The sequence below is a fragment of the Triticum aestivum genome, chromosome 5D (assembly GCF_018294505.1).
Source record: "Triticum aestivum cultivar Chinese Spring chromosome 5D, IWGSC CS RefSeq v2.1, whole genome shotgun sequence".
Lineage (NCBI taxonomy): Eukaryota > Viridiplantae > Streptophyta > Magnoliopsida > Poales > Poaceae > Triticum > Triticum aestivum.
In genome coordinates this window covers 68,077,938-68,104,121 of record NC_057808.1, presented here as the reverse complement: position 1 = coordinate 68,104,121, position 26,184 = coordinate 68,077,938, and the positions used below count along the sequence as shown (strand labels likewise).

Below are 26,184 nucleotides of genomic sequence, written 5' to 3'. Positions count from 1 at the left end.
ATGATATGATCATAGAGATATCTGAGTTACGAGTTTGGCACACAATTAAGACATTGTGGAAAGTGTTTCACAATTAATACCGCCTGGAACACCACAGTGTGATGGTGTGTCCGAACATCATAACTGCACCATATTGGATATGGTGCATACCATGATGTCTCTTATCGAATTGCCACTATCGTTTATGGGTTAGGCATTAGAGACAACCGCATTCACTTTAAATAGGGCACCACGCAATTCCGTTGAGACGACACCGTTTAGAGAAACCTAAGTTGTCGTTTCTTAAAAGTTTGGGGCTGCGACGCTTATGTGAAAAAGTTTCAGGCTGATAAGCTCGAACCCAAAGCGGATAAATGCATCTTCATAGAATACCCAAAACAGTTGGGTATACCTCCTATTTCAGATCTGGAAGCAAAAGTAATTGCTTCTAGAAACGGGTCCTTTCTCGAGAAAAAGTTTCTCTCGAAAGAATTGAGTGGGAGGATGGTGGAGACTTGATGAGGTTATTGAACCATAACTTCAACTAGTGTGTAGCAGGGCACAAGAAGTTGTTCCTGTGGCACCTACACCAGTTGAAGTGGAAGCTTATGATAGTGATCATGAAACTTCGGATCAAGTCACTACCAAACCTCGTAGAACGATGAGGATGCGTGCTACTTCAGAGTGGTACGTAATCATGTCTTGGAAGTCATGTTGCTAGATAACAATGAACCTATGAGCTATGGAGAAGCGATGGTGGGCCCGGATTCCGACGAATGGCTCGAGGCCATAAAATCCGAGGGAGGATCCATGTACTTGATGGTCGTAAGGCTGTTGGGTGCAGATGAATTTTAAAAGGAAGACAGACAAAGATGGTAAGTGTCACCATTAAGAAAGCTCGGCTTGTCGTTAAGATGTTTTCCGACAAGTTCAAGGAGTTGACTACGATGAGATTTTCTCACTCGTAGCGATGCTAAGAATCTGTTGGAATTATATTAGCAGTTACTGCATTATTTATGAAATCTTGCAGATAGGATGTCAAAACATTATTTCCTTGACGATTTTCTTGAGGAAAGGTTGTATGTGATACAACCAGAAGATTTTGTCAATCCTGAAAGATGCTAACAAGTATGCAAAACTCCAGCAATCCTTCTAAGGACTGGAGTAAGCATCTCGGAGTTGGAATGTACGCTTTGATGGAGTGATCAAAGTTTTTGGGTTTATACAAATTTTGTTAGAAACTTGTATTTACAATAAAGTGAGTGGGAGCGCTACAACATTTCTGATAAGTATATGTGAATGACATATTGTTGATCCGAAATGATGTAAAATTTCTGAAAAGCATAAAGGGTTGTTTGAAAGGAGTTTTTCAAAGGAAGACCTGGATAAAGCTGCTTACATATTGGGCATCAAGATCTATAGAGATAGATCAAGACACCTGATGATACTTTCAAAGAACGCACACCTTGACATGTTTTTGAAAGAGTTCAAAATAGATCAGCAAAGAAGGAGTTCTTGGCTGTGTTACAAGGTGTGAGTATTGAGTAAGACTCAAGACCTGACCACAGCAGAAGAGAGAGAAAGGACGAAGGTCGTCCCCTATGCTTTAGACGTAGGCTCTACAGTATGCTATGCTGTGTACCGCACATGAAGTGTGCCTTGCCATGAGTTGGTCAAGGGGTACAATAGTGATCCGGGAATGGATCACATGACAGCGGTCGAACTTGTCCTTAGTATCTAGTGGACTAAGGAATTTTCTCGATTATGGAGGTGAAAAGGAGTTCGTCGTAAAGGGTTACGTCGATGCGAACTTTGACACTAATCCGGATGACTCTGAGTAGTAGACCGGATTCGTATAGTAGAGCAGTTATTTGAAATGGCTCCAAGTAGCGCGTGGTAGCATCCACAAGATGACATAGATATTCGTAAAGCACACACGGATCTGAAAGGTTCAGACCCCTTGACTAATAACCTCTCTCACAAGCATAACATGATCAAACCAGAACTCATTGAGTGTTAATCACATAGTGATGTGAACTAGATTGTTGACTCTAGTAAACTCTTTGGATGTTGGTCACATGGTGATGTGACCTGTGAGTGTTAATCACATGGTGATGTGAACTAGATTATTGACTCTAGTGCAAGTGGGAGACTGTTGGAAATATGCCCTAGAGGCAATAATAAATTGGTTATTATTATATTTCCTTGTTCATGATAATCGTTTATTATCCATGCTAGAATTGTATTGATAGGAAACTCAGATACATGTGTGGATACATAGACAACACCATGTCCCTAGTAAGCCTCTAGTTGACTAGCTCGTTGATCAATAGATGGTTACGGTTTCCTGACCATGGACATTGGATGTCGTTGATAACGGGATCACATCATTAGGAGAATGATGTGATGGACAAGACCCAATCCTAAGCCTAGCACAAGATCGTGTAGTTCGTTTGCTAAGAGCTTTTCTAATGTCAAGTATCATTTCCTTAGACCATGGGATTGTGCAACTCCCGGATACCGTAGGAATGCTTTGGGTGTACCAAACGTCACAACGTAACTGGGTGGCTATAAAGGTGCACTACAGGTATCTCCGAAAGTGTCTGTTGGGTTGGCACGAATCGAGACTGGGATTTGTCACTCCGTGTAAACGGAGAGGTATCTCTGGGCCCACTCGGTAGGACATCATCATAATGTGCACAATGTGACCAAGGAGTTGATCACGGGATGACGTGTTACGGAACGAGTAAAGAGACTTGCCGGTAACGAGATTGAACAAGGTATCGGGATACCGACGATCGAATCTCGGGCAAGTAACATACCGATTAACAAAGGGAATTGTATACGGGATTGATTGAATCCTCGACATCGTGGTTCATACGATGGGATCATCGAGGAGCATGTGGGAGCCAACATGGGTATCCAGATCCCGCTGTTGGTTATTGACCGGAGAGTCGTCTCGGTCATGTCTGCGTGTCTCCCGAACCCGTAGGGTCTACACACTTAAGGTTCGGTGACGCTAGGGTTGTAGAGATATTAGTATGCGGTAACCCGAGAGTTGTTCGGAGTCCCGGATGAGATCCCGGACGTCACGAGGAGTTCCGGAATGGTCCGGAGGTAAAGATTTATATATGGGAAGTCTTATTTTGGTCGCCGGAAAAGTTTCGCGCATTATCGGTATTGTACCGGGAGTGCCGAAAGGGGTCCGGGGGTCCACCAGCCCCGGGGGGCCACATGGGCTGTAGGGGTGTGCGCCTTGGCCTATATGGGCCAAGGGCACTAGCCCCAAGAGGCCCATGCGCCAAGAGATAAGGGAAAGGGAGAGTCCTAAAGGGGGAAGGCACCTCCGAGGTGCCTTGGGGAGGATGGACTCCTCCCTGGCCGCACCCTTCCTTGGAGGAAGGGCCAAGGCTGCGCCCCCCTCTCCCTTGGCCCTATATATAGTGGGGGGAGGGAGGGCAGCAATACCTAAGCCCTGGCGCCTCCCTCTCCCTCCCGTGACACATCTCCCTCCTCCCGCAGCGCTTGGCGAAGCCCTGTTGGAATCCCGCTACTTCCACCACCACGCCGTCGTGCTGCTGGATCTCCATCAACCTCTCCTCCCCCCTTGCTGGATCAAGAAGGAGGAGACGTCGCTGCTCCGTACGTGTGTTGAACGCGGAGGTGCCGTCCGTTCAGCGCTAGGATCATCGGTGATTTGGATCACGACGAGTACGACTCCATCAACCCCGTTCTCTTGAACGCTTCCGCTCGCGATCTACAAGGGTATGTAGATGCACTCCTTCCCTCTCGTTGCTAGTAAACTCCATAGATTGATCTTGGTGATGCGTAGAAAATTTTGAATTTCTGCTACGTTCCCCAACAATGTAGTGTAGCTCCTTGCTTGCGAGTACTTTGGATGAGTACTCACGGTTGCTTTTCTCCCTCTTTTCCCCCTTTCCCTTCTACCTGGTTGTCGCAACCAGATGCTGGAGCCCAGGACCCAGACGCCACCGTCGACGATGACTCCTACTACACCGGAGGTGCCTACTACTACGTGCAGGCCGCTGACGACGACCAGGAGTAGTTAGGAGGATCCCAGGCAGGAGGTCTGCGCCTCTTTCGATCTGTATCCCAGTTTGTGCTAGCCATCTTATGGCAACTTGTTTAACTTATGTCTGTACTCAGATATTGTTGCTTCCGCTGACTCGTCTATGATCGAGCACTTGTATTCGAGCCCTCGAGGCCCCTGGCTTGTATTATGATGCTTGTATGACTTTTTTTAGAGTTGTGTTTTGATATCTTCCCGTGAGTCCCTGATCTTGATCGTACACGCTGCATGTATGATTAGTGTACGGTCAAATCGGGGGCGTCACAAGTTGGTATCAGAGCCGACTGCCTGTAGGAATCCCCCTTCCACACTCCTTGGCCGAAGTCGAGTCTAGACATTGCAAAAACTTTTACTAACATGGCTGTGTGTCTTACGGGCCCACGTCGCCATTGGGTGGTATTAGGATCTTTTATTCCTCGACCTATACTCTGGGACTCTGACCTCTCTTCTATTCGGGTGAAATGATTTTACTAACTTTAAATCTAGGTTCTCATAACTACTTCCTCCCGGAGAGCCCCTCACTCCAGATGATTGCTTGGTGCACCGAAGGATTTTGAAGATACTCTCCGATGTTCTCAAGACTTTGTGCTCGTTGCTTTTGCAATTCCCTACCACTGATCTATCCCTATGGATAAATACTTACACCCGTCGTTCTTAATTTTATTCCAAGTTGATATTGTTAATACAAGATGCCCCGAACCGCTCTCCGTTGTTCCAATAATCCTTTGAGCTTACTGCTATACAGTTCTTGCCTCATGAATACCCTTACGGATAATTCCTCATGCTTATCGAGTATCCGCTCTTTCCCAGTTGTTCATGTGTTTCACAAAAGTTTTCGAAATACCATTCGATCTTCCAAAAATCCTAAGCAGTCTATTGCTCTTGAAATTCTTGCTTGCTTGCATTATGTTTAATCCCATAAGTCTCGTAATCTTATTGGCATCCCTTGGCGTTTATCATTTTGAGTTCGTTGATTCAATTTGTTGTGAATGCTCGCAATCCTCAATCAGATCCTAGAATTCATTCTTCCGGCTCAGACGTCATTTGGATATGAGCTGGTTCTTGACCAATCAATGCCTTGATCGGTTGTATCCCTAAGTCTATTCAGCTTATCCATCCCTAATCAGAGCATTGCTTCTGATCCCTTGTCTTGGAATTCATAATTCCTTTGCATTTAAGCTTTGAGTTAGTCAGTTGTTTCTATAATCCGATGCACTTGCATTCCTTCTTCCTTTGATAGAGTACCGATACTCACATCAGCTCCGTTGTAGACCACCGGACCTCTTGTTGGATTATTATCCGACAGTGTCCTTCATATTCAAATAACCTTGTGAGTCTTTCCACGGATATATAAAGCCTTGGGTAAATTGTATCCTCTGTTTTCTCAACCATGCTCAGTTTTCGAGCTGGTGGTAGTTACTACTGAAGCTTGTGGTATATGTTTCCACGATACCCTGACGGGTTGAACCTATGCCTTCCTTAATATGTGTGAACTCGGAAGTTTTCACGAGTCATACTCCTCTGGTAATTCACCAGGTAGGTTTTGACGCTGAAATCATTTTTATCTAGAGCAGGGAATGAAAGGTTATGCACTAAAGAAGTGGGAGTCGACCTTGAACCTTGCGTTCATGCCCATGGACACGATGTATAACTTATCATGGAAGCTGCTTGTAAAAATAATTACCCCCTTGTTATAAGTTCATCTTGTATCCGTGGTTCGATCATTTATGATCGTGGTTCCGACCATATTTTCTACTTGATCCCATTTCTCAAGCAAGTGAAAACACTTGTCTTCTGCGGATCAATACATCTCCGCAACCCCTATGTCAATCTTCCTTCAAGTAATACCCTCCAGTATCTCGAGAATATCAACGAACTGTGTTGCTTCCTATGAGTCTTCATCTATTATTGCTTCTCACCGATTTCAGATTTCCCCCGGGTTCTGAGTTATTTCACTCGAGAACACCGATAAGTGAATCGATTCCGCACTCCGATTCAATAACTCTAAGTAATTTTCATTGCTTACGAGTTAAATAATCCTTCAAGTCATTCCTAGCCTGATCGGCTATATCATTGTGCTAAATTTTAACTGTGCTACCTGGTCCTTCTTCCGAGAGCATAATTTTCGACGATGAGATAACCTTACGCCATTCTTCCTCGTCGTATCATTTCGCCTTGAACAACAAGCTTAATTTTGAGTTTGTGTCGTAACCGTGGTTCCAATAACCTTTCGCTTCATCATTCCTTTGACTTGATGTCATCGCCGATCGATTACATCTTCATGAAATCTCGTGACAAATGTGTCGTGATCATCATCAGCATTCTGAGATCTTCCAGGATATCGATCGAATTCATGATGAGAAATACCATCCTTGCCCCTCGATGATGTGGGTTATCATCGACAACATCCTTGCCTTCCCCCAACACAAACTTGTTCATGTTATGGATGCAACTTGCTATCCAGTTTGTGTTATGTTCTACCTTGAAGTATTATTGTCCTTATGTCAAGGATGTTGCAAGGATTGCTCCACCTCTTAATAATTCTTGGTATAGTGATACTTCTCACAAGCACCATTATTCTTGGTCCCCGTATTGACTAACCGGGAATATCAACAAGTGAACGATGATGTTTGGGTTCGGTACTTCTAGCAGCCCTATTGCTTTGAAGTTAATGGTCGATAGTTCATTCTTAGACTATTGGTTATTGAATCACCAGTCTAAACATTGATCGTGCAACCCAGCCCATATTTCGGGTGCACCTTTCAACCAATGTTTAATTGTGTATGTTTTCCTCGAGCATACATCATTATACCATTTGATCTAACAAATGTTATCTCCTTGTTCACATAGTTGTGGAAATCCATCTTTTGTTAATCTCGATGAATTGTCGCTGATTCCATCAGCCACCTCCTCATCCTCTCATTGGTTTACTGATGGACTCTTGTTTCGGAACTCACTTCCATAGTTCATTTCCCGAGAATCTTACAATGTCATCTCGTCAAATTGTGCCGCTCCTTTTCTTCTCAGGCATCCTAAGTCTGAGGTATCGTGACACCAATCAGATCTGAATCTCGGTCAGATGTGATGGTTGGAACATATTTCCAAGAGTTATAATGTTGGTCTTTATATGACCCGGTAAGGTTATGTCATGCATAGCACACCTGGCCGGAGGCCCTATTGTTACAGATTCCTTTTCAGCAAGGTTATCCATTCTTCCATGAGGAAATTGTAAGACTTATTCTACAAGTTATTCTTGATGGATCCTTTGTGTTTCCAAAGTTTGATCTTCACCTGATGACCATGTCAATGCTATCTCGAAGCATGCCTATGGTACTCCGACTTTCAACAAAGAACATTTGAAGCCCAATACTAAATGTTTCCTGCTTAATTATCCAAACACCGCTGTATGGGTAATGTCATGAAATTTCTCTCCCCTACCTAAAGAGTTTTCTACATTATATCCTAACATGGATATCATGCTCTGCTTGACCTTCGGAAGGATATACCCTTGAAATATGTGTTTAAACACCTTTTCCTTTTCATTGATCTGTTTATCTGATAGTCATATTTTCCTTTCCATTGGTTGGTTTAACGTTGCTTGTGATCTATATGATCTAAGCAGTAATATTCTTCTGCTTATGTAAACACCTTGGTGTGCAACTGTGTCAGCAAGACTGTGTTACTATTGTTGATGACATTTCGGTAACCACCGATGAACGAGAACTTTGCCTATTGGTCCGCCTCGTTTCAACGAGCAGGAAAATGGTTCTCTTCGTCCCTCGCCCTTGGTACCAACGATGCTGCCAACATAACTGACCGGTTATTCTCTCACATGCCTTGCTTACATGATCATGCAAGATGTCACCCCTCTTCCTACTTTTAACCCACATGATGGGTCCATAACCAACAGTTCCACAGGATCGAAACCTGACTCTCCTGTACACCACTGGTTCCCAAGGTTGTTCCTCGCGCGTGACCTCGTATATAATTCACGACCAGCTTCCGAGGGATCATCAATTCTGGTATCAAACACAATACTTATCCCCGTTGCTTTGAACCCCTTTCATGCCCTGTTTCAGGCATCGGGCGATTGCCTGCCCGCTCAAAACTTCCCACGATACCTCCTTTATTTACTATTGATATTTTCTTAAGTTTCAATTCGAGAGTTACTTTCCACCTTCCCCCGATGTTATCGACCAGATAGTCAACCTTGCAGAGGTACGTTCTCCCGGGCTACCCACCCTTTATTCTTTCGTAAGTACGATGGAGTTCCCGAAGTAGAGAAATGAAGACATCAACGTAATGAATTGACCTCTTCGAGAAGAGTAACCAAGACCAAGAAGACTCGTTAGAATTCGTAACCAGATCTTCCCCCTTACTCCGCCTCCTAAATCTCGGGACGAGATTTCTTTTAGTGGAGGAGAATTGTGACGCCCGGATAATTAAGCTACAGTAACCCTCTACTAATGATGCCACGTCACCACTGTTATCGTTACTAAACTCACTCTGGTTCAAATCCCGTTCGAATTCTAAATTCGAAATCAAGTCAAACAATAAAAGTTTTCGAATATTAAAACTAAAATGTCCGGAGTGAACCAAATATTGCATAGTAATTATGGTGGAGAAGCCACACCTTTATAAAATGTTTAAATACTATCAGATGAATAAAACAGCAGCATAAATAATTATTTAAATACCTTTTGTAATTAATAAAATGTCAAACTAAATTATTTGAGGACTAGACTTTTTTTGACAATGGCCTAAATTGAATTACTAAATTAGATGCCAAGTATATATTAAAAAAATAAAACAATAGGAAACAAAGACAAAAACAAAAAAGAAAACTAACAAAAAAAAAAGAAGGAAAAGAACCCCCCGGGCTTCGGCCCAGCAGGCCATCAACCCCACTGGGCCAACCCACCAGGCCCAGCCGGCCACACCTTATCCCCTCACCCCCCAGCCAAACCCTAACCTAACCCGAACCCCACCCACTCTCCCCGATCCCCTCGCTCTCTCGCTCCTCCCCGATCTGGATTGGGGGCGCACGCCGCTCGCCACCGACATCATCACCGGACCGCCCCGCCTCGCGCCGGCGCCCCGCCGCCACATCAACGTCGCCGCCACCGGATCGCCCTCGCTGTCGCTCGCCGGGTTGCCCGCGACCTTGCCAGTGCCACCTCCCCGCCGGACTGCGTCGTCCTCACCCCCGCCGCGCCGGACTGCCCCATCCCCGCCTCTCCTTCGTCGGTCCTCCCCGCGCCTCGCCGCCCTCTTCTCTTCAACGGGGGTGAGCTCCCTGTCGGGCCCCGTCCGTCTTCCCCCTCCGTCCCAACGCCGTGGCCGCGCTCGCTTGCCGCAGACCGCGCTCACCGCGAGCCCCTGCGCCCGCCGTGTCCGTACCCCCACCCTCGCTCGCGAGCTCCGCCACTGCCGCTCGTCCGCGCGGCTGCTTCTCTGCAGCCGTCGCGGTCGTGCTCACCGCCGGCGACTTCGGCGGCCTTGGCACGAACCGTGGGCACCACCCCACTCGTCTCTCTGGGGCGTTCTAACATGCCTAGCCGCGCGCCCTCCCGACGCTGGAGTTGGCCGGACGGCCAACGCCGCCGTGCTCCAGCTAACCGCCGGCCTAACCAGCTTAATTAGGGCGCTAATCACCTTTTCCCTCTCACTGTCAACCGGGCCCCGTCCCGTTAATCAACTAAAGTGCTAACTGATATAACTAATGCCACACTGACATATGGGACCCAACACCCTAAGTAACTTAAATAAAATCGGTTAAAAGGCCCTGTTAGATTTATTTAGTGCTAGTTAAATTTTACACCCCATGACATGTGGGTCCATTGACCCCGTTGACCAGTCAAACTTTGACCGGTCAACCTTTTGACTGCACTGTTGACTAGACCCCTGGACCCCCACCTGTCATACTAAGAGGCTTGTTACCCTCTGGGTACACATAGCAGTTTTCTCATTTAGTATTTCGAATTAAATTAAATCCAGAAATTTAGAAAATCATTTAAAGCTTTGAAAAATCATATAAAATAAACCGTAGCTCAGATGAAAATGTTTTCTACATGAAAGTTGTTCAGAACGACGAGACGAATCCGAATACACAGCCCGTTCGTCCGCCACACACCCCTAGCATATCGAACACGCAATTTTCCCCTCCGTTTCATCTGCCCGAAAACGCGAAACGCCGGGATACTTTCCCGGACGTTTCATTTGCAGGGTCTATTCGGGCGGGATTTTCCATACCGACCCGCATTTTGACGGTTATTTTATAGATCGAAGCTTTTTTGTGGGGTCTGCTAGTGCTAGAGTTGCTCCTTCCTCTCTTTGGCGCCATATCATCTCCGCAACTGCCGGCTTCCGACTCCCCAGTTTCCCCTCCAAACCCTCCACCGCTCTCGGCGCCGACTGCCGACTCCTCAGTTTCCCCTCCCCAAACCCTTCACCGCTGTCGTCTCCTCAGTTCCGCCGCCGCCATGGCTTCGTCCCCCTGCGACATCGCCCTCAAGGCAGCCCTCGGCGGCCAACTCCGCCTCCTCAAGAGTAAGCGCCGCCTCTCTCTCTCTCTGCGCCGTTGATGGAACGATGTATGTTCGATTCGTCTTCTTTGTTGCGAACGCTCAAGTTGTGCTTTTTCCGTACGGATGAATTTGAGGCGGGGTGGATGCAAATCTACTACTGTACTACTTTTCTTCCGAATTTTGGGTGGGGTGGTTGCTGATTTTCTGAGGAAACTTCGATTTGTTCATTAAGGCGGTAAACCCCCAAAAATATTTTCAAGGAAGAAACCCTAGATTTGAGGCCGTGTGTAATCACTTCACGAATGCTTGTGCTGTCTGACTTCAGTTGCTCCTGCGATCTCCCCTTGCTAGGAATGGCCAAGAAGGTGGATCTGCGGCGAGCCGAGGACGATAAAGGGCAAACCGCACTTCATTTCGCGGCGGCCAAGGGCTGCCTGGACAGCTGCCAGTTCCTGGTGGAGGAATCGGAGCTTGATGTCAATTCCGCCACAAAAACAGGTGCGCACCTAGTTGGAATCTTATGCGTCCATAGCAGGAAATTTTGTTTCTGTTAGTACCGAGATGTTGTGTTACCCTTGTAGGTGTGACACCGATGTTCTACGCCGCATTTGGGGGAAATGTCGAGGTTATGAGGTACCTTCTCGACCGCGGCGCCGACCCATCCATGGCCGATGACAGGGGCTCCGTGTCACTGCACAATGCAGCAGAGGAAGGTGGTCTTTCTCATTCTTGAGTTCACTTTGAGTCCCTGAAATCAAAGGATTGACATTGCCTACATATCAAAGGAGTTACTCTTCTGTAGAGGCTCTGGTTCTGATCTATTTGGATTTGCACCATGTTTGTTGTGCCTCCAGGACACTGCGAGGCTGTGAGGCTATTGCTGTCCAAAGGGGTTCATGTGGATCCTATGGATCATCGGGGCATGCCATTACACTTGGCGGTTGCAAAGGACCATGTTGAGGTTGTGAAGGTTCTGCTGGAGCATGGTGCCGATGTAAGTTGTCTATTCCACTATCAGCTAATTGAATGCAAAATTATGAATTGGAAAGGCAAACACGATTAACTCCGCTTGGTTTGATGATGTGATGATTTATTCTTGGTGGCGTATCAAATATTTGATGGGCTCATTTATAAATTATCTTTATGTGATCTAATTAACTCTTTTCAAAACTATGGCCCATTTATCTTTTCAGCCCAACAGAGTGGCTAATCACGTCTTTTCACCACTCATGATGGCCGTCTGTGGAAAGGCCTTGAAATGCATGAAGCTACTGATTGAGGTTCCAATAACTTCATGTATTTTCATATGTTTTTTATGTTTAAATGTGTCCTGATTTTGTTGAGTACCTTGTTTTTCCCTTGTCGGATGTTTCATGGTTGAGTAGCTTGTTTTTTCCTATCACTGAAGTTTTTTTACTCCTATTCATTAATAGGCTGGTGCTGATGTGAATGTTCATGGTTACTCTGGACCAACTCCTTTAACGGAGGCAGTTGATGATGGCTTAATGGACTTTGTCATGATTTTACTAGAGGCTGGAGCCGACCCTAACATCCCTAACCAGGTAACTGTAGCTCTGCCCTTGTCTCTCTGTTTACTAACATTTATGCTCCCAAATGAAGTTCAGTTAGCAGTATCTAGGATTCTTACTGCCACTGGGATGTATTCAAGAATATCTCGTTTTCTTACAGAATTTTCAGTTAAAAATAGTAATTTAATGATGTTGACTGCTTTATCTTTCATCCTGGATCATATAACAAATTATGTTCTGTTCTATGATATAGCATGGTGCAGTTCCAATTGAGTTAGCAGCAGCTCGTGGTCAATGTGAGCTTGTTGAAATTCTGTTTCCTAAGACAAAACCCATTCCATCTCAGCCAGTTTGGAGTGTTAATGGGATAATGAATACTGCAAGATCTCCACGTATCAAGCATCAGGTGTGTAGATGATTTATTGATCACTTCATTCTGCCATAACCCGTAGTCCTGAAGCTGCATGTTGGTTGATATCTTCTATTTCGAGCGCAGTACTTCCATATGCTGTATTCTCCTTGATAGAGTGAAAAGATCACCAGGCCGTATGCATACTCATGACCTTTGAACATGCATGGACCGACCCATTTTTTGATGTATCACTGGACCTTCTGTTGTTTCCACTTTGATATCCATAGAAGAAAAATGCAACTAAACATGATAAAACGGGGCAACTGTAGCCTGCCTGCAAGCCTGCATTTTTCTTGAGAAATTTAAGAACTGGTAAAAGGAAGTACAGTATCATCATAGGGAAGTTACTAAACCCAGTTGTATAGGCACTCTTTAGGTATTACTCCCTCTGTTCACAAATATAAGATGTTTTGGATATTTCAATATGGACTACGGACTGAAATGAGTGAACAAACAGACTAAAAATGCATCTGTATACATCCAAATCAGAAAAAAAGTTAGAACAACTTATAATAGTGAACAGTGAGAGTACAATATTAGGATAGCGGACGGTATACATAAATAGATATATGTATTCAAATTTAGTTGGCATTTTGTTTGACCAAGTTTGCAAAGCTAACTGAGGAAACAGTGTGTATGCCTATTATTGAAGGATTACTGACCAAGAACTTCAATTTAATTTTCCAACTGTAATACTTAGCGTGCTGTTGGAACCTGTCATTCACTATGTATGCATGTAACTGACCATGGTACTGGTCCAGGACGCATCTTCTGTGGAACAACGGATAGCTGATTTGAAGTCACGAGGAAAGGAAGCATTTGGAAAGGAAGACTACATTACAGCGATGTACTTCTATGGCCTGGTAAATGCATGAACCATTTAATGATTTATTTCATGTTTTAAGACGTCAGATTTCAGGGTGAAGATGGGCTGGCTTGTAGTTTTTATTGTAGTCTTACTACTTAATTCTCTGAATGATGGTTCATTGAACTGTTTGGTTGGTTGTTTTGAAATTTCCATAGAATTATGGTCGGCTTATGTGGGGTGACGGTTGGGTGATTACACTGCATTTCATAGGATAGACCATTCATGATTTTACCTGGGAAGCCCACCACCACTTTTGTTACATCAGATGAGATGTTAAACTGTCATGTGGGGCGCTGCGTACAGGCGCGGGCCACGCGCCCAGGAGCAGCAGCCGACGGCCACAGCTGGCGAGGCGTGATCGGGGCAAGGAGTCCTGATCCGTATACATTGGATCCTAGAGTCCAGGAGTAGTTTGTTAGGCATAGTTCCCAGTTTGTTAGCAGCCCATGAGGCCTTTATATATCGTGTAATCTGCACCCTTTGACGGCAAGCAATAAATCATTATTTCCTACCTCTTCCTCTACTCCTAATCTCATCTCCTGCGCCATTGAGCAGTTAGGCAAAAACCCTAGCGCTCCTATCAACCGAGACTACGAACTACGTAGTCGAGGTCCGGCTGTCTTGGGCACCGAGGTCCTTGACAACTTGGTATCGGGTTCCAGGCGTTCCTCTTCCTCGTCCACGCCTCCGCAGCCCGCCTCCACCCCTGCGTCCGCGCCAAGCCCACCTCCATCGCCACCATCCGCCGTCGCCTCGGTTACTTCCGCCATGGCAGAACCAACCACCGCTGATTTGGCCAAGATGATCGAGGCCTTGACTGCAACGGTGGCGTCCCTGCAGACGTCCGTCGCCGCCCTGCAGAAGGAGAAGTCCGCCTCCTCGTTGGGCGCTGACGGGGCCCACGATGGGCAGCACCACAACGATCGACCACCCCGGTTTCAGAAGATGGACTTCCCCAAGTTCGATGGCAAGTCCGACCCTCTCGCATTCATCAACAGATGCGAGTCCTTCTTCCATCAACAACGGATCGCCGAGGAGGAGAAAGTGTGGATGGCGTCATACAATCTCGAGGGTACTGCCCAACTGTGGTATATGCAGGTCCAGCGCGACGAGGGCACACCTCCGTGGCGCCCCTTCACCGAGTTGCTCAATCTCCGCTTCGGGCCACCTCTGCGCGCTAACCCACTGGGCGAACTGATGGCGTGCAAGCGCACGACGTCCGTCGTCGACTTCCAGGAGCGGTTTGAGGCGCTCCTTCCCCGGGCAGGCTTCTTATCGGAGACACAGAAGGTTCAGATCTTCACCGCGGGACTCCAGCCACCCCTCAGCCTCGACGTGGAGATCCACAACCCGCAGTCCCTCGCCGTCGCCATGAGTCTCGCCCGCAAGTTGGAGCTGCGCGACCAGTGCGCGCTCGCCTCCGCGCCATCGGTTCGTTTTCAGCAGAAGGGCATCCTGCCGGCGCCCGTACCACGCCTCGCGCCCCCCGCACCGGCACCACCAGCCGCACCCCAGCCTGCCCCCGTTCTGCCGGAAGGGCGCCAAATCAAACGCCCGTCACAGGCGGAGATGGAGGAACGCCGTCGCCTGGGCCTCTGCTTCAATTGTAATGAGAAGTTTGGCAGGGGCCACAACCGCGTGTGTCAGCGCATCTTTCTCCTCGACCTGGCGCCAGACGACGACGACGACGCGGCCTCCGCCACCGCTGATGCCTCGCCGGCCGACCCTCGGGTCTCGCTCCACGCAATCTCCGGCGTGCGCACGAGCGAGACCATGCAGATGCATATCACACTCGGGGGTGTCTCCCTCCTCGCCTTGATCGACTCCGGCTCCACCCACAACTTCATCGCCGAGGAGGCGGCCGCCCGTGCTACACTGCCATCCCCCACCCCTGAGAAGATGCGCGTAACGGTGGCCAACGGCGAGCGCGTTCCGTGCCAGGGCGCATACCGCGCCGTGTCCTTCCACATCGACCAAGAGGCGTTCTCGGAGGATTTCCTCGCCTTGCCGCTCGCGGGCTACGACGTCGTCCTGGGCACGCAGTGGCTTGCGACGCTTGGGACCGATCCTGTGGGATTTCCGCACCCTCTCCATGACGTTCTGGCGGGAGGGCCATCGGGTGTGCTGGCGCGGCATTGCAGGACCGGCTGGACCAGCCCTGAAATCATGCAGCGGCCGCGACTTCCTCGACGCCATCATCACCGAGTTCGACGGCATCTTCGCCGAACCCTCCGGCATGCCACCACCCCGCGGCCGCGACCACGGCATCACCCTGCTGCCCGGTTCCGCTCCGGTGGCCGTCCGTCCGTATCGCTACCCGGCCGCGCACAAGGACGAGCTGGAGCGTCAGTGCGCCGCCATGCTCGCCCAGGGCATCATCCGAGCGAGTTGTTCCGCATTCTCCTCGCCGGTACTGCTGGTCCGCAAGCCCGACGGGTCCTGGCGCTTCTGCATCGACTACCGCGCCCTGAACGCCATCACCGTCAAGGATGCGTTTCCGATCCCGGTGGTGGACGAACTCCTCGACGAGCTCCGGCGCGCTCGTTTCTTCACCAAGCTCGACTTGCGCTCCGGCTACCACCAGGTGCGGATGCGCGCAGAGGACATCCCAAAGACCGCCTTCCGCACCCACGACGGCCTCTACGAGTTCCTGGTGATGCCGTTCGGCCTCTGCAACGCGCCGGCGACGTTCCAGGCACTCATGAACGATCTGCTGCGGCCGTACCTGCGCCGTTTCGTTCTCGTCTTCTTCGACGACATCCTCATTTTCAGCGAGACGTGGGCCGACCATCTCCGACATGTGCGCACCGTCTTCACCGTCCTGCACCAGCACCGGCTCTTCGTCAAGCGATCCAAATGCGCGTTCGCCGTCGAGTCGATCTCCTACCTGGGTCACACCATCTCCGCTGCAGGAGTGGCCATGGACCCGGAAAAGGTGCAGGCAGTGGCCGACTGGCCGCAGCCACGCTCGGCGCGCGCGGTCCGGGGGTTCCTCGGCCTTGCGGGGTACTACCGCAAGTTTGTCAAGGAGTTTGGCGTGGTCGCCGCGCCCCTAACGGCCCTCCTTCGCAAGGACGGCTTCTCCTGGTCGCCGGAGGCGGCAGCAGCTTTTACCGCCCTCAAGACGGCGGTCACCACGGCTCCCGTCCTCGCGTTGCCGGACTTCACACGGCCGTTCATCGTCGAGTGTGACGCCTCTACGTACGGCTTCGGGGCCGTCCTTCTCCAGGACCAGCACCCGGTGGCTTTCTTTAGCCGGCCGGCCGCGCCTCGTCACCGTTCCCTGGCAGCATATGAACGGGAACTCATCGGCCTGGTGCTCGCTATTCGTCATTGGAGACCATACCTCTGGGGCCGCCAATTTGTGGTAAAAACTGATCACTACAGTCTCAAATTCCTCCTTGACCAGCGTTTGGCAACCATTCCGCAGCACCATTGGGTCGGCAAACTACTGGGGTTCGACTTCACCGTGGAGTACAAGGCAGGTAGTACAAACACGGTGGCGGACGCCCTTTCCCGCCGCGACACGGAGGAGACGACGGTCATGGCGATATCGGGTCCTCGCTTCGACTTCATCGATCGCCTACGGCAAGCTACGTCAACCGACCCGGCGCTCGTCGCGCTGCGCGAGGATATCACGGCGGGCACGCGGCAGCTGCCGTGGTCGCTCTCCGACGGCCTCGTCACTTTCAACGGCCGCCTCTACATTCCGCCGTCGTCCCCACTACTCCAGGAGCTCCTCACCGCAGTGCACGACGACGGGCACGAAGGCGTCCTGCGCACGCTGCATCGTCTCCGCCGCGACTTCCACGCGCCTAACCTTCGCAAGACGGTGCAAGAGTACGTCCGCGCCTGCGGTACTTGCCAGAGGTACAAGTCCGAGCACTTGCACCCCGCCGGTCTGCTGCTTCCGCTGCCGGTGCCCACGGGCGTGTGGACTGACGTCGGCATCGACTTCGTGGAAGCGCTCCCTCGCGTGGGCGGGAAGTCCGTCATCCTCACCGTGGTGGATCGCTTCAGCAAGTACTGCCACTTCGTGGCGTTGGCCCACCCGTACACGGCGGAGTCGGTGGCACAGGTGTTCTTCGCCGAGATCGTGCGCCTCCATGGCGTTCCGCAGTCCATGGTCTCTGACCGCGACCCCGTCTTCACCTCGGTTTTTTGGCGAGAGCTCATGCGTCTCACCGGGACGAAGCTGCACATGACGTCGGCGTTTCATCCTCAATCGGATGGCCAAACGGAGGCTGCTAACAAGATCATTGTTATGTACCTGCGTTGCCTCACAGGGGATCGTCCGCGGCAGTGGCTACGGTGGCTTCCCTGGGCCGAGTACATCTACAACACCGCCTACCAGACAGCGACCCAAGAAACTCCGTTCAAGCTCGTGTATGGCCGCGACCCTCCCACTATTCGCTCTTACGAGCCAGGCGACACGAGGGTGGCGGCCGTGGCCAAGAGCATGGCGGAGCGCGACGAGCTACTCGCTGACGTCCGCTATCGTCTACAGCAGGCGCAGGCGGTCTACAAGTCCTACTACGACAGACGCCATCGCGACGTTCGGCATGTCGTCGGCGATTGGGTGTGGCTTCGTCTTCGCCAGCGCGCCGCGTCTTCTCTCAACTTGCCAACCAGGGGCAAGCTCAAGCCACGCTTCTACGGGCCGTACCGCATCTCGGAGGTCGTCAACGACGTCGGCTACCGCCTTGAGCTTCCGGCGCGCTCGCGCCTCCATGACGTGTTCCACGTGGGCCTCCTCAAGAAGTTCTTCGGCACGCCTCCAACTGCACCGCCGGGTTTGCCTCCGATCCACAACGGTGCGGCTGTCCCGGAACCAGAACGCGTGACTCGTTCACGCCTAGCACGTGGCGTTCGCCAGCTCCTTGTCCACTGGAAGGGCGAGGCTGCATCATCGGCAACATGGGAGAATCTTGACAGTTTCATCGAGCGCTACCCCGCTTTTCAGCTCGAGGACGAGCTGCTCGTCGAGGGGGGGAGAGATGTCATGTCGGGCGCTGCATACAGGTGCGGGCCACGCGCCCAGGAGCAGCAGCCGACGGCCACAGCTGGCGAGGCGTGATCGGGGCAAGGAGTCCTGATCCGTATACATTGGTTCCTAGAGTCCAGGAGTAGTTTGTTAGGCATAGTTTCCAGTTTGTTAGCAGCCCATGAGGCCTTTATATATCGCGTAATCTGCACCCTTTGACGGCAAGCAATAAATCATTATTTCCTACCTCTTCCTCTACTCCTAATCTCATCTCCTGCGCCATTGAGCAGTTAGGCAAAAACCCTAGCGCTCCTATCAACCGAGACTACGAACTACGTAGTCGAGGTCCGGCTGTCTTGGGCACCGAGGTCCTTGACATAAACTAACGAAAAGGCAATGATGTGCTTGACAGAGCCTGTTAGATTAATTTACCACTGCACCAACAGACACCCGAAGCTGAGCTCCCTTGTCGTAAATGCAGGTAATGGATATAGACCCACTTGATTGCACCATGTTTGCTAACCGGAGCCTCTGCTGGCTGCGGATGCGAGAAGGGGACAGAGCTTTGGAAGATGCACGGCAGTGCATAATGATGCGGCCCCGTTGGTCCAAGGCGTGGTACCGTGAGGGCAAAGCTCTCAGTTTCATGAAGGTATGCATAGCTAGCCACTCTCTGTCCAGTTCCCCCCTCAGCAGTCTGATTCGATACACCTCTTGCGATATTTCGCCCATGCGCAGGATTACAAAGGAGCATCCGCCGCGTTCCTGAAAGCACAGGAACTCGACCCTAACAGCGACGAGATCACCAAAGCTCTGAGGTAGCAATGCAATGCTAGTCACTCACACACTCACTGCCCTGAATGATTAGGCATCCTTTTTTATGCCTTTTGATTCTCGCGTCATGCTTGCAGGGAGGCTGTTGATGCCATGGAGGAGCTGCGCGTGTAATATAAGCAGTTGGCGGTGCCGGGTCGCTCGGAGAGAAGGAAGAAGGGAAGAAGACGCGCTGGCTTTGATCCTGCTGTACATTCTCCCATCTCTGTATCGACCCTGCTGTACATTCCTTGCACCAGATGCTTACCCTACTAGTACTATATTAGCTATGACTGCCCGTATGTCAGAAGGTGTTGCCGCTGGAGTTCTGAAGCTGTGCTGGATCAGGGGTCTCGATTTTGGTAGGCTACGGCGACGAGACCTTACGCTTTGTGACAGACAGCATATGCCAGATGATAAGAAGTTTAAAAAATGTTCCTGTTATTATCTTTTGTTCACAAATTCAAAAGCAATTCTCCATTTTTTATAAAAATGTTAGCATATTTAGAAAAAAGGTTCACCTTTCAAATATTCTCCATTTTAAACAAAATGTTCACATTTTCAAATTTTGTTCAGGAGTTTGAAAAAATGTTCCTCTTTCAAAATTCATTCACAATTTAAAAAAATGTTCGTGTTTTCCAATTTTGTTTGGTAATAGTTTCAAAAATTGTTTCCATTTGAAAATTTGTTTGCAAACTTCAAAAAAGTGTCTGTTTCTAATTTTGTTTGGGAGTTTCAAAAAAATGTTCGCAAAATTTTCAAAATGTTTACATTTTCCAATTTTGTTCAGGAGTTTCCATTTTTTTTCCATTTTTTTAAAAATGTTCACATATCCAAATTGTTTTGGAATTTGAAAAATGTTCATCTTCCATTTTCGTTTTTCTGCTTATTTTATCCTGTTCCTTTTTCGTTATTTAAGAATATTTCAAAGTTTTAAAAAATGTTCTTGATTTCATAAAAAATGTTCATATTTTTCAATAAAGGTTTTTTTATACATATTCATATTTTGTTCTGAGTTTGAAAAAATTTCAAAAAATGTTCACAGATTCTAAAAATATTTGCGTTTCCAAATTTTTGTCCAGAGGTTCAAAAAGTTTTCCCTTTAACAAAAATTTGTTCACATATTATAAAATGTTTGTGATTTTCTAAAAGTGTTCAATTTATCAAAAATTGTTCACATATTCAAAAAATGTTCGAGCTTTTTTTTTCCTTCTCAAATTTGAAAAGTTTTCGCTTTTTTACAAAAACACATTTTTAAAATAGTGATCGCGCTCGGAATTTGACAAAATGTACCGATCTACATTACCTGTAGCTTCGCGCTGTACTAAACCAAGAAATCTTCTCTATCCTGCTGGCTAGGCTCGCACGACAATAACTCGATGTCCCGTGTTTGATCCCTCGAGCAGTATTTTTTTACGATTTTTCACTGTGTTACGCCAATGGACCAGCCCAGATGGAGTCGCGGCTGTGCGTCCGCTCGGCAATTCGCCGCAGCGAGCGGCGCATAGGAACTCCCGTCTGAGAGCGCCGGTTTTGATTACTGGCGCTCGAAGGTGCAGCTACTGGGCCGGCCCAGCGTTACTTCGTTCACTCCCGGGCAGCGCGGAAATAATAACCCAAGAAGTAGCGAACTGGAGGATCGAACTCGGGCCATGATTGTTAGTACGTACGAGTATGGCTAACCACCACAGCCACTTAGAGCCAGCGACTACTTACAGGGGGTCCCTTTTTTCGAAACGGAGGCAAAAGATTTGCCCCATATATTAAATAAGGAGAAGATAGAGTTGTTACAAGAGCCGAACACACGGCATGACAATTATTCTCGCAATATAATGTCCCCTAACTTTCTAGCACCTGCAGTGACCCAAAGCTTTGCCTCGTCGAGGACCATTTGAAGAAGGATGGTCGGTGGAGCACTCTTGTGGCGGAAGACTCTGGCATTCCTCTCGTTCCAAACGGACCAGGAGACGAGCATAGTGAGAGAGGCCATTGCTTGTCTATTAGGATTCTGCAAGTCGGTTCGCTTCTCCCACCACTCCTTCACCGAGCCAGCAAGATGCCAAGTGGTGGTGTCCATGTGCACAAGTCCCAACTTGTCAATGAGCATCCTCCAAAGCCTAAGAGTGTAGCGGCACTTGAAGAAAAGATGGACGCCAGACTCTTGCTCCCTTTTGCAAAGTTGGCAAATGCCGCAGTTGGGCCAGCCGCGCCTGGCCAACCTGTCTGCAATCCAAATCCGGTCTTGTAGAGCCAGCCACGAGAAGAATTTAACTTTGGGTGGAGCCCAAGCTTTCCACACCATGAAATCCATAGGGGAGAGAATCAACCCAAGGAATTGAGCCTTGTAGGTAGAGGATGCCAAGTAAATCCCGTCGTTGGAGTGCTTCCAGGTGATATCATCCTCGGCATGCTCATCAAGGTGGACCTCATTCACGAGCATCCAAAGAGAGAAGAACTCGTGAACGTGGGCAGCGGTGACGGGCGTGTCAATCTTGACCTTCAGGATCCATGCATTCCCTTTAAGGGCCTCACGCACCTTCCAATTCTTTCTCCTGGAGGCACCGAAGATTAGCGGGGCAATGTCCTTGGGTTTGCGCCCAAGCAGCCAAGGAGAGTCTCAAAAAGGCGTTTTGGCACCATTTCCAACAGTAATCGTGGTTGAGGCATAGAAAAAATTCAGGTCCTCCTCTGAGCATGAGTTACCAAGCCTCACCCAAAGCTTGCTGGGCTCCTTCCATTCAAACCATGGCCATCTCAGTCTCAAGGCACGGGCGAACTTGTCAGTGTTTAGTACCCCAAGGCCACCATACTCGCGAGGACGACATACCACCTCCCAGTTGACCTTGCATTTGGCACCCGTCGTCTTATCCGAGCCAGACCACAGAAACGCTCGCTCAATCTTGTTGAGGTTTCGTAAAGTGGTCGGCGGCACAACGATAGGCGTGATGGAGTACACCGTCTGGGAGGAGACAACCGACTTGACCAGAGTCGTACGGCCGATGGTGGTAATATTTTGGCCCTCCCAAGCGACCAACTTTCCAGCCGCTTTATCTTCAAGATATTGGAAATCCACTTTCCTAAGTTGCCAGACCGAGAGTGGGAGGCCCAAATATTTCACAGGGAAAGAAGCTCTTGCAGCCGGCATGCCATGAAGGATATGGTCCAAGTCAAGGTGGTTGCAGCGAATGGGCACAACAGAACTTTTGTGGAAGTTGGTGTGGAGGCCCGTGACCTCGCCAAAACTCCTTAAGATAGCAGAGAAGTTTTCGATGTCCCTCTTGATCGGAGCCTGGAAAACAGCTGCATCATCCGCATACAAAGAAGTTCGCACCATGGCACCACGACCACGAAGCTTGTGGAGAAGGCCTCGGTGTGTTGCAAGATCAAGGATTCGACGAAGCGGGTCAATCGCGAGGACAAATAGGAGCGGCGAGATTGGGTCCCCTTGCCGAAGCCCTTGGCCGTGCCTGATGGGAGGGCCTGGAATCCCGTTGAGAAGGATGCGCGAGGAAGCCGAGGAGAGCAACGCGGCAATCCAGGCCCTGAATTTGCTTGGGAAGCCCAAGCACTGCAAGAGGTCCAGAATGTATTCCCATTTGATGGAATCAAAAGCCTTTCTAATGTCAAGCTTGAAGAGGAGGGCGGGGATCTCGCACTTGTGGAGCCGACGAGCCATGTTCTGCACGTACATAAAGTTGTCGTGGATACTCCTCTTTTTGATGAAAGCACTCTGAGCATTGGAGACGAGGCCATCCATGCGAGGAGCAAGCCGCAAGGAGAGGACCTTGGCGATGATTTTGGCGATAGCATGGATGAGACTAATAGGCCTGTAGTCAGCTATCTCCTCTGCACCATCCTTCTTTGGCAAAAGTACAACATTGGCAGAGTTCACCCACTGTAGGTTGGCAGTGTGAAGAGAGTCGAAGTTTTGGATGACCCTCATGATGTCAGGCTTAATGAACCCCCAACATTTCTTGAAGAATAATCCGGTGAAGCCGTCTGGCCCAGGAGATTTATCGGCCGGCATCTCCTTGATGGCCGCCCACACCTCCTCGGTGATGGGAGCATCAAGGTCCTGCAAGTCATGCTGCTCGAGGTGAAGGTCATTCCAGCAGAAATCCTTGCTGCTCAAGCCCCCCTTCCCATGACCACGGAGAAGTGGTCATGGATGATTTTCTCCTTTGCCACATGCTCAGTTACCCATCCAAGGTCATGCTTGATCCTGCAGATATGGTTCTTTCTTCTTCTAGCATTGATACGGCGGTGGAAGAATTTTGTGTTGGCGTCACCATCCTTGAGGTTTGCAATTCTAGCGCATTGGCTCTTTCGAGCCCTCTCGAGGACCGCCAAGGAGATTACCCTCCTCTTTAGCCGCGAACGCAAATCAAGCTCCTCATTAGACAGGGGCCTCTCCTCCTGGGCAATGTCAAGACGAAGGATGATGAGCAAGGCCGCATGAAGCTGGATTTTGGCCTTGGAGAACATCTTCTTGCTCCATTCGGTGAGACGAAGCGCGGTTTTCTTGATCTTGTGATGCAGGACCAGGAAAGGCTCAAAGTGGGCCACATGCTCGTCCCACGCCTTGCGCGCGATCTCAGCAAAACCCGGTAGGGAAGCCCAGAAGTTCTCAAATCTGAAAGCCCGCGGTCTCTTGGGACCCTTGTCATCGGTGAGAAGGAGAGGACAGTGGTCCGAAAGGGACGAAGACAAGGCATGAAGCACGTGGGAATTAAAGGTTGTATCCCAATCAACATTGCAGAAAATGGAATCAAGCTTGCACAAAGTTGGGTTGGCCTTCTCGTTGCTCCAAGTGAAACGACGGTTTTGAAGGTGGATCTCCTTAAGCTCGTAGGATTGCAGAGCGGCACGGAAGCGGGTAATTCTACTTCGGTTGATGTTTCTTTTGTTCTTATCCCTCGCTCGGTAGATTTGGTTGAAATCACCCAAAGCAAGCCAGGCCACTCCCGACAAAGGCTTGTGACTGATCAACTCGGCGAAGAACGCATCTTTGCAAGATGAGTCGGTAGGTCCATAGACCGAAGTCGCCTTGAAGCACACGTCAGACGCACGGATACGCACCATCGCTGAAAGGCCTTAGGTCGAAGCGACTACGTTGGTCACGTCAAGGAGGTTTTCATCCCACAGCATGAGGATGCCTCCTCTGGCGCCGATAGCCGGCCGCTGTGCGAAGCCAGAGAGGCAGATACCACCGAGGGAGGCAGCAATGAACTGATTGTAGAGATTGATTTGGTGCATCGATAATTGATTGATCGTGCACTAGGCACATATATATAGGTACAAGGGGTGCGACCGGTATCTTGTCTCCTAAGCTACACGTACATACAGAGGGAGACAGATACTACAGGTACTGCATACAGAACCCAGACCTACGTACATGTACACATGTTCAACACCCCCCCGCAGTCGAAGCGTCGCCGGTGACGCAAAGACTGGACCGAAAGCCCTCGAAAGTCAAGGTGGGTAGTCCCTTCGTCATCACGTCGGCGAACTGCTGATCGGTGGGCACATGTAGAACACGAACACGACCAAGTGCGACGTGCTCCTAGACGAAGTGGATGTCGAGCTCGATGTGCTTCGTCCGTCGGTGATGGACAGGGTTGGCAGCGAGGTACACCGCGGAGACGTTATCACAGTAGACGAGCGTCGCCTTGGTGACCTCACATAGCAACTCCTGGAGGAGCTGTCGTAGCCAGGAACACTCCGCGACGACGTTGGCCATGGCCCAATACTCGGCCTCGGCGCTCGATCGTGAGACCGTGGGTTGTCGTTTAGACGACGACGAAATCAGAGAGGGCCCGGGGTAGACGAAGTAGCCGGAAGTGGAGTATCGAGTGTCGGGACACCCAGCCCAGTCGGCGTCGGAGTAGGCGACAAGGCTGGTGTCTGGCGAGGCCGTCAGGGTGAGACCCATGGTTGTGGTGCCACGTATGTACCGAAGTATACGTTTCACGAGAGCCCAATGGGTGTCACGAGGAGCATGCATGTGAAGGCACACCTGCTGGACAACATACCGAATGTCCGGACGCGTCAGTGTGAGGTACTGAAGCGCACCGACGATGGAGCGGTAGAAGGGAGCGTCGGACGCTGGAGAGCCCTCGACGGCGGACACCTTAGCCTTCGTATCGACAGGCGTGGAAGCAGGCTTGCAATTAAGCATGCCCGCTCGCTCCAGAAGCTCGTAGGCGTACTTCTGCTGGTGCAGAAAGAAGCCAGTAGCCCGGCGCACGACCTCGATGCCGAGGAAGTAGTGGAGAGCCCCCAAGTCCTTGAGGGCGAACTCGGTGCCGAGGCGAGTGGTGATTTGCTGAAGAAGCGCTGGCGAGGACGCAGTCAGGATGATGTCGTCGACGTACATGAGGAGGTACGCGGTGGCGTGGCCCTGGTGGTAGACAAACAGGGAGGCATCAGACCGTGTGGACCGGAACCCATGTTGCTGGAGGAAGGCCGCGATCCGCTGGTACCAGGCCCGAGGTGCCTGCTTCAATCCGTAGAGAGAACGGGAGAGCAAGCACACGTGGTCCGGATAGTCGGTGTCGACGAAACCAGTCGGCTGCTGACAGAACACCTGCTCGTCGAGATGGCCATGCAAGAAAGCATTAGACACATCGAGCTGGTGGACAGGCCAAGCGCGAGAAACAGCAAGCTGGAGAACAGCGCGAATCGTGCCCGGTTTAACAACCGGAGCGAAGGTGTCGGTGAAGTCCACGCCGGCGCGCTGGCGAAAGCCGCGCACCACCCAACGCGCCTTGTAGCGCTCGAGAGAACCGTCGGGGCGAGTCTTGTGGCGGAAGACCCACTTGCCAGTGATGACATTGGCACGGGGTGGCCGCGGGACAAGCTGCCACGTACGGTTGCGCTGCAGGGCGTCAAACTCCTCACGCATCGCAGCTAGCCAGTTCGGATCCCGAAGGGCTGCGCGAGCGGAGGTGGGGAGCGGTGACGGCGTCGAGGTAGAAGCCGC

General features: G+C 50.0%; 1 protein-coding gene across 1 annotated transcript; it reads left to right on the top strand.

Annotated features, from left to right (window-relative positions):
- The first annotated feature begins 10,392 nt into the window (after positions 1-10,392).
- LOC123119493 (putative ankyrin repeat protein RF_0381) lies at positions 10,393-19,646 on the top strand. Its single transcript, XM_044539299.1, has 11 exons — positions 10,393-10,618; positions 10,948-11,094; positions 11,178-11,309; positions 11,451-11,590; positions 11,790-11,876; positions 12,030-12,158; positions 12,379-12,531; positions 13,299-13,400; positions 18,871-19,041; positions 19,128-19,207; positions 19,301-19,646. Exons 1-11 carry the CDS (start codon positions 10,552-10,554, stop codon positions 19,335-19,337), a joined length of 1,245 nt encoding a protein of 414 aa, XP_044395234.1. The 5' UTR covers positions 10,393-10,551; the 3' UTR covers positions 19,338-19,646.
- Positions 19,647-26,184: the final 6,538 nt, after the last annotated feature.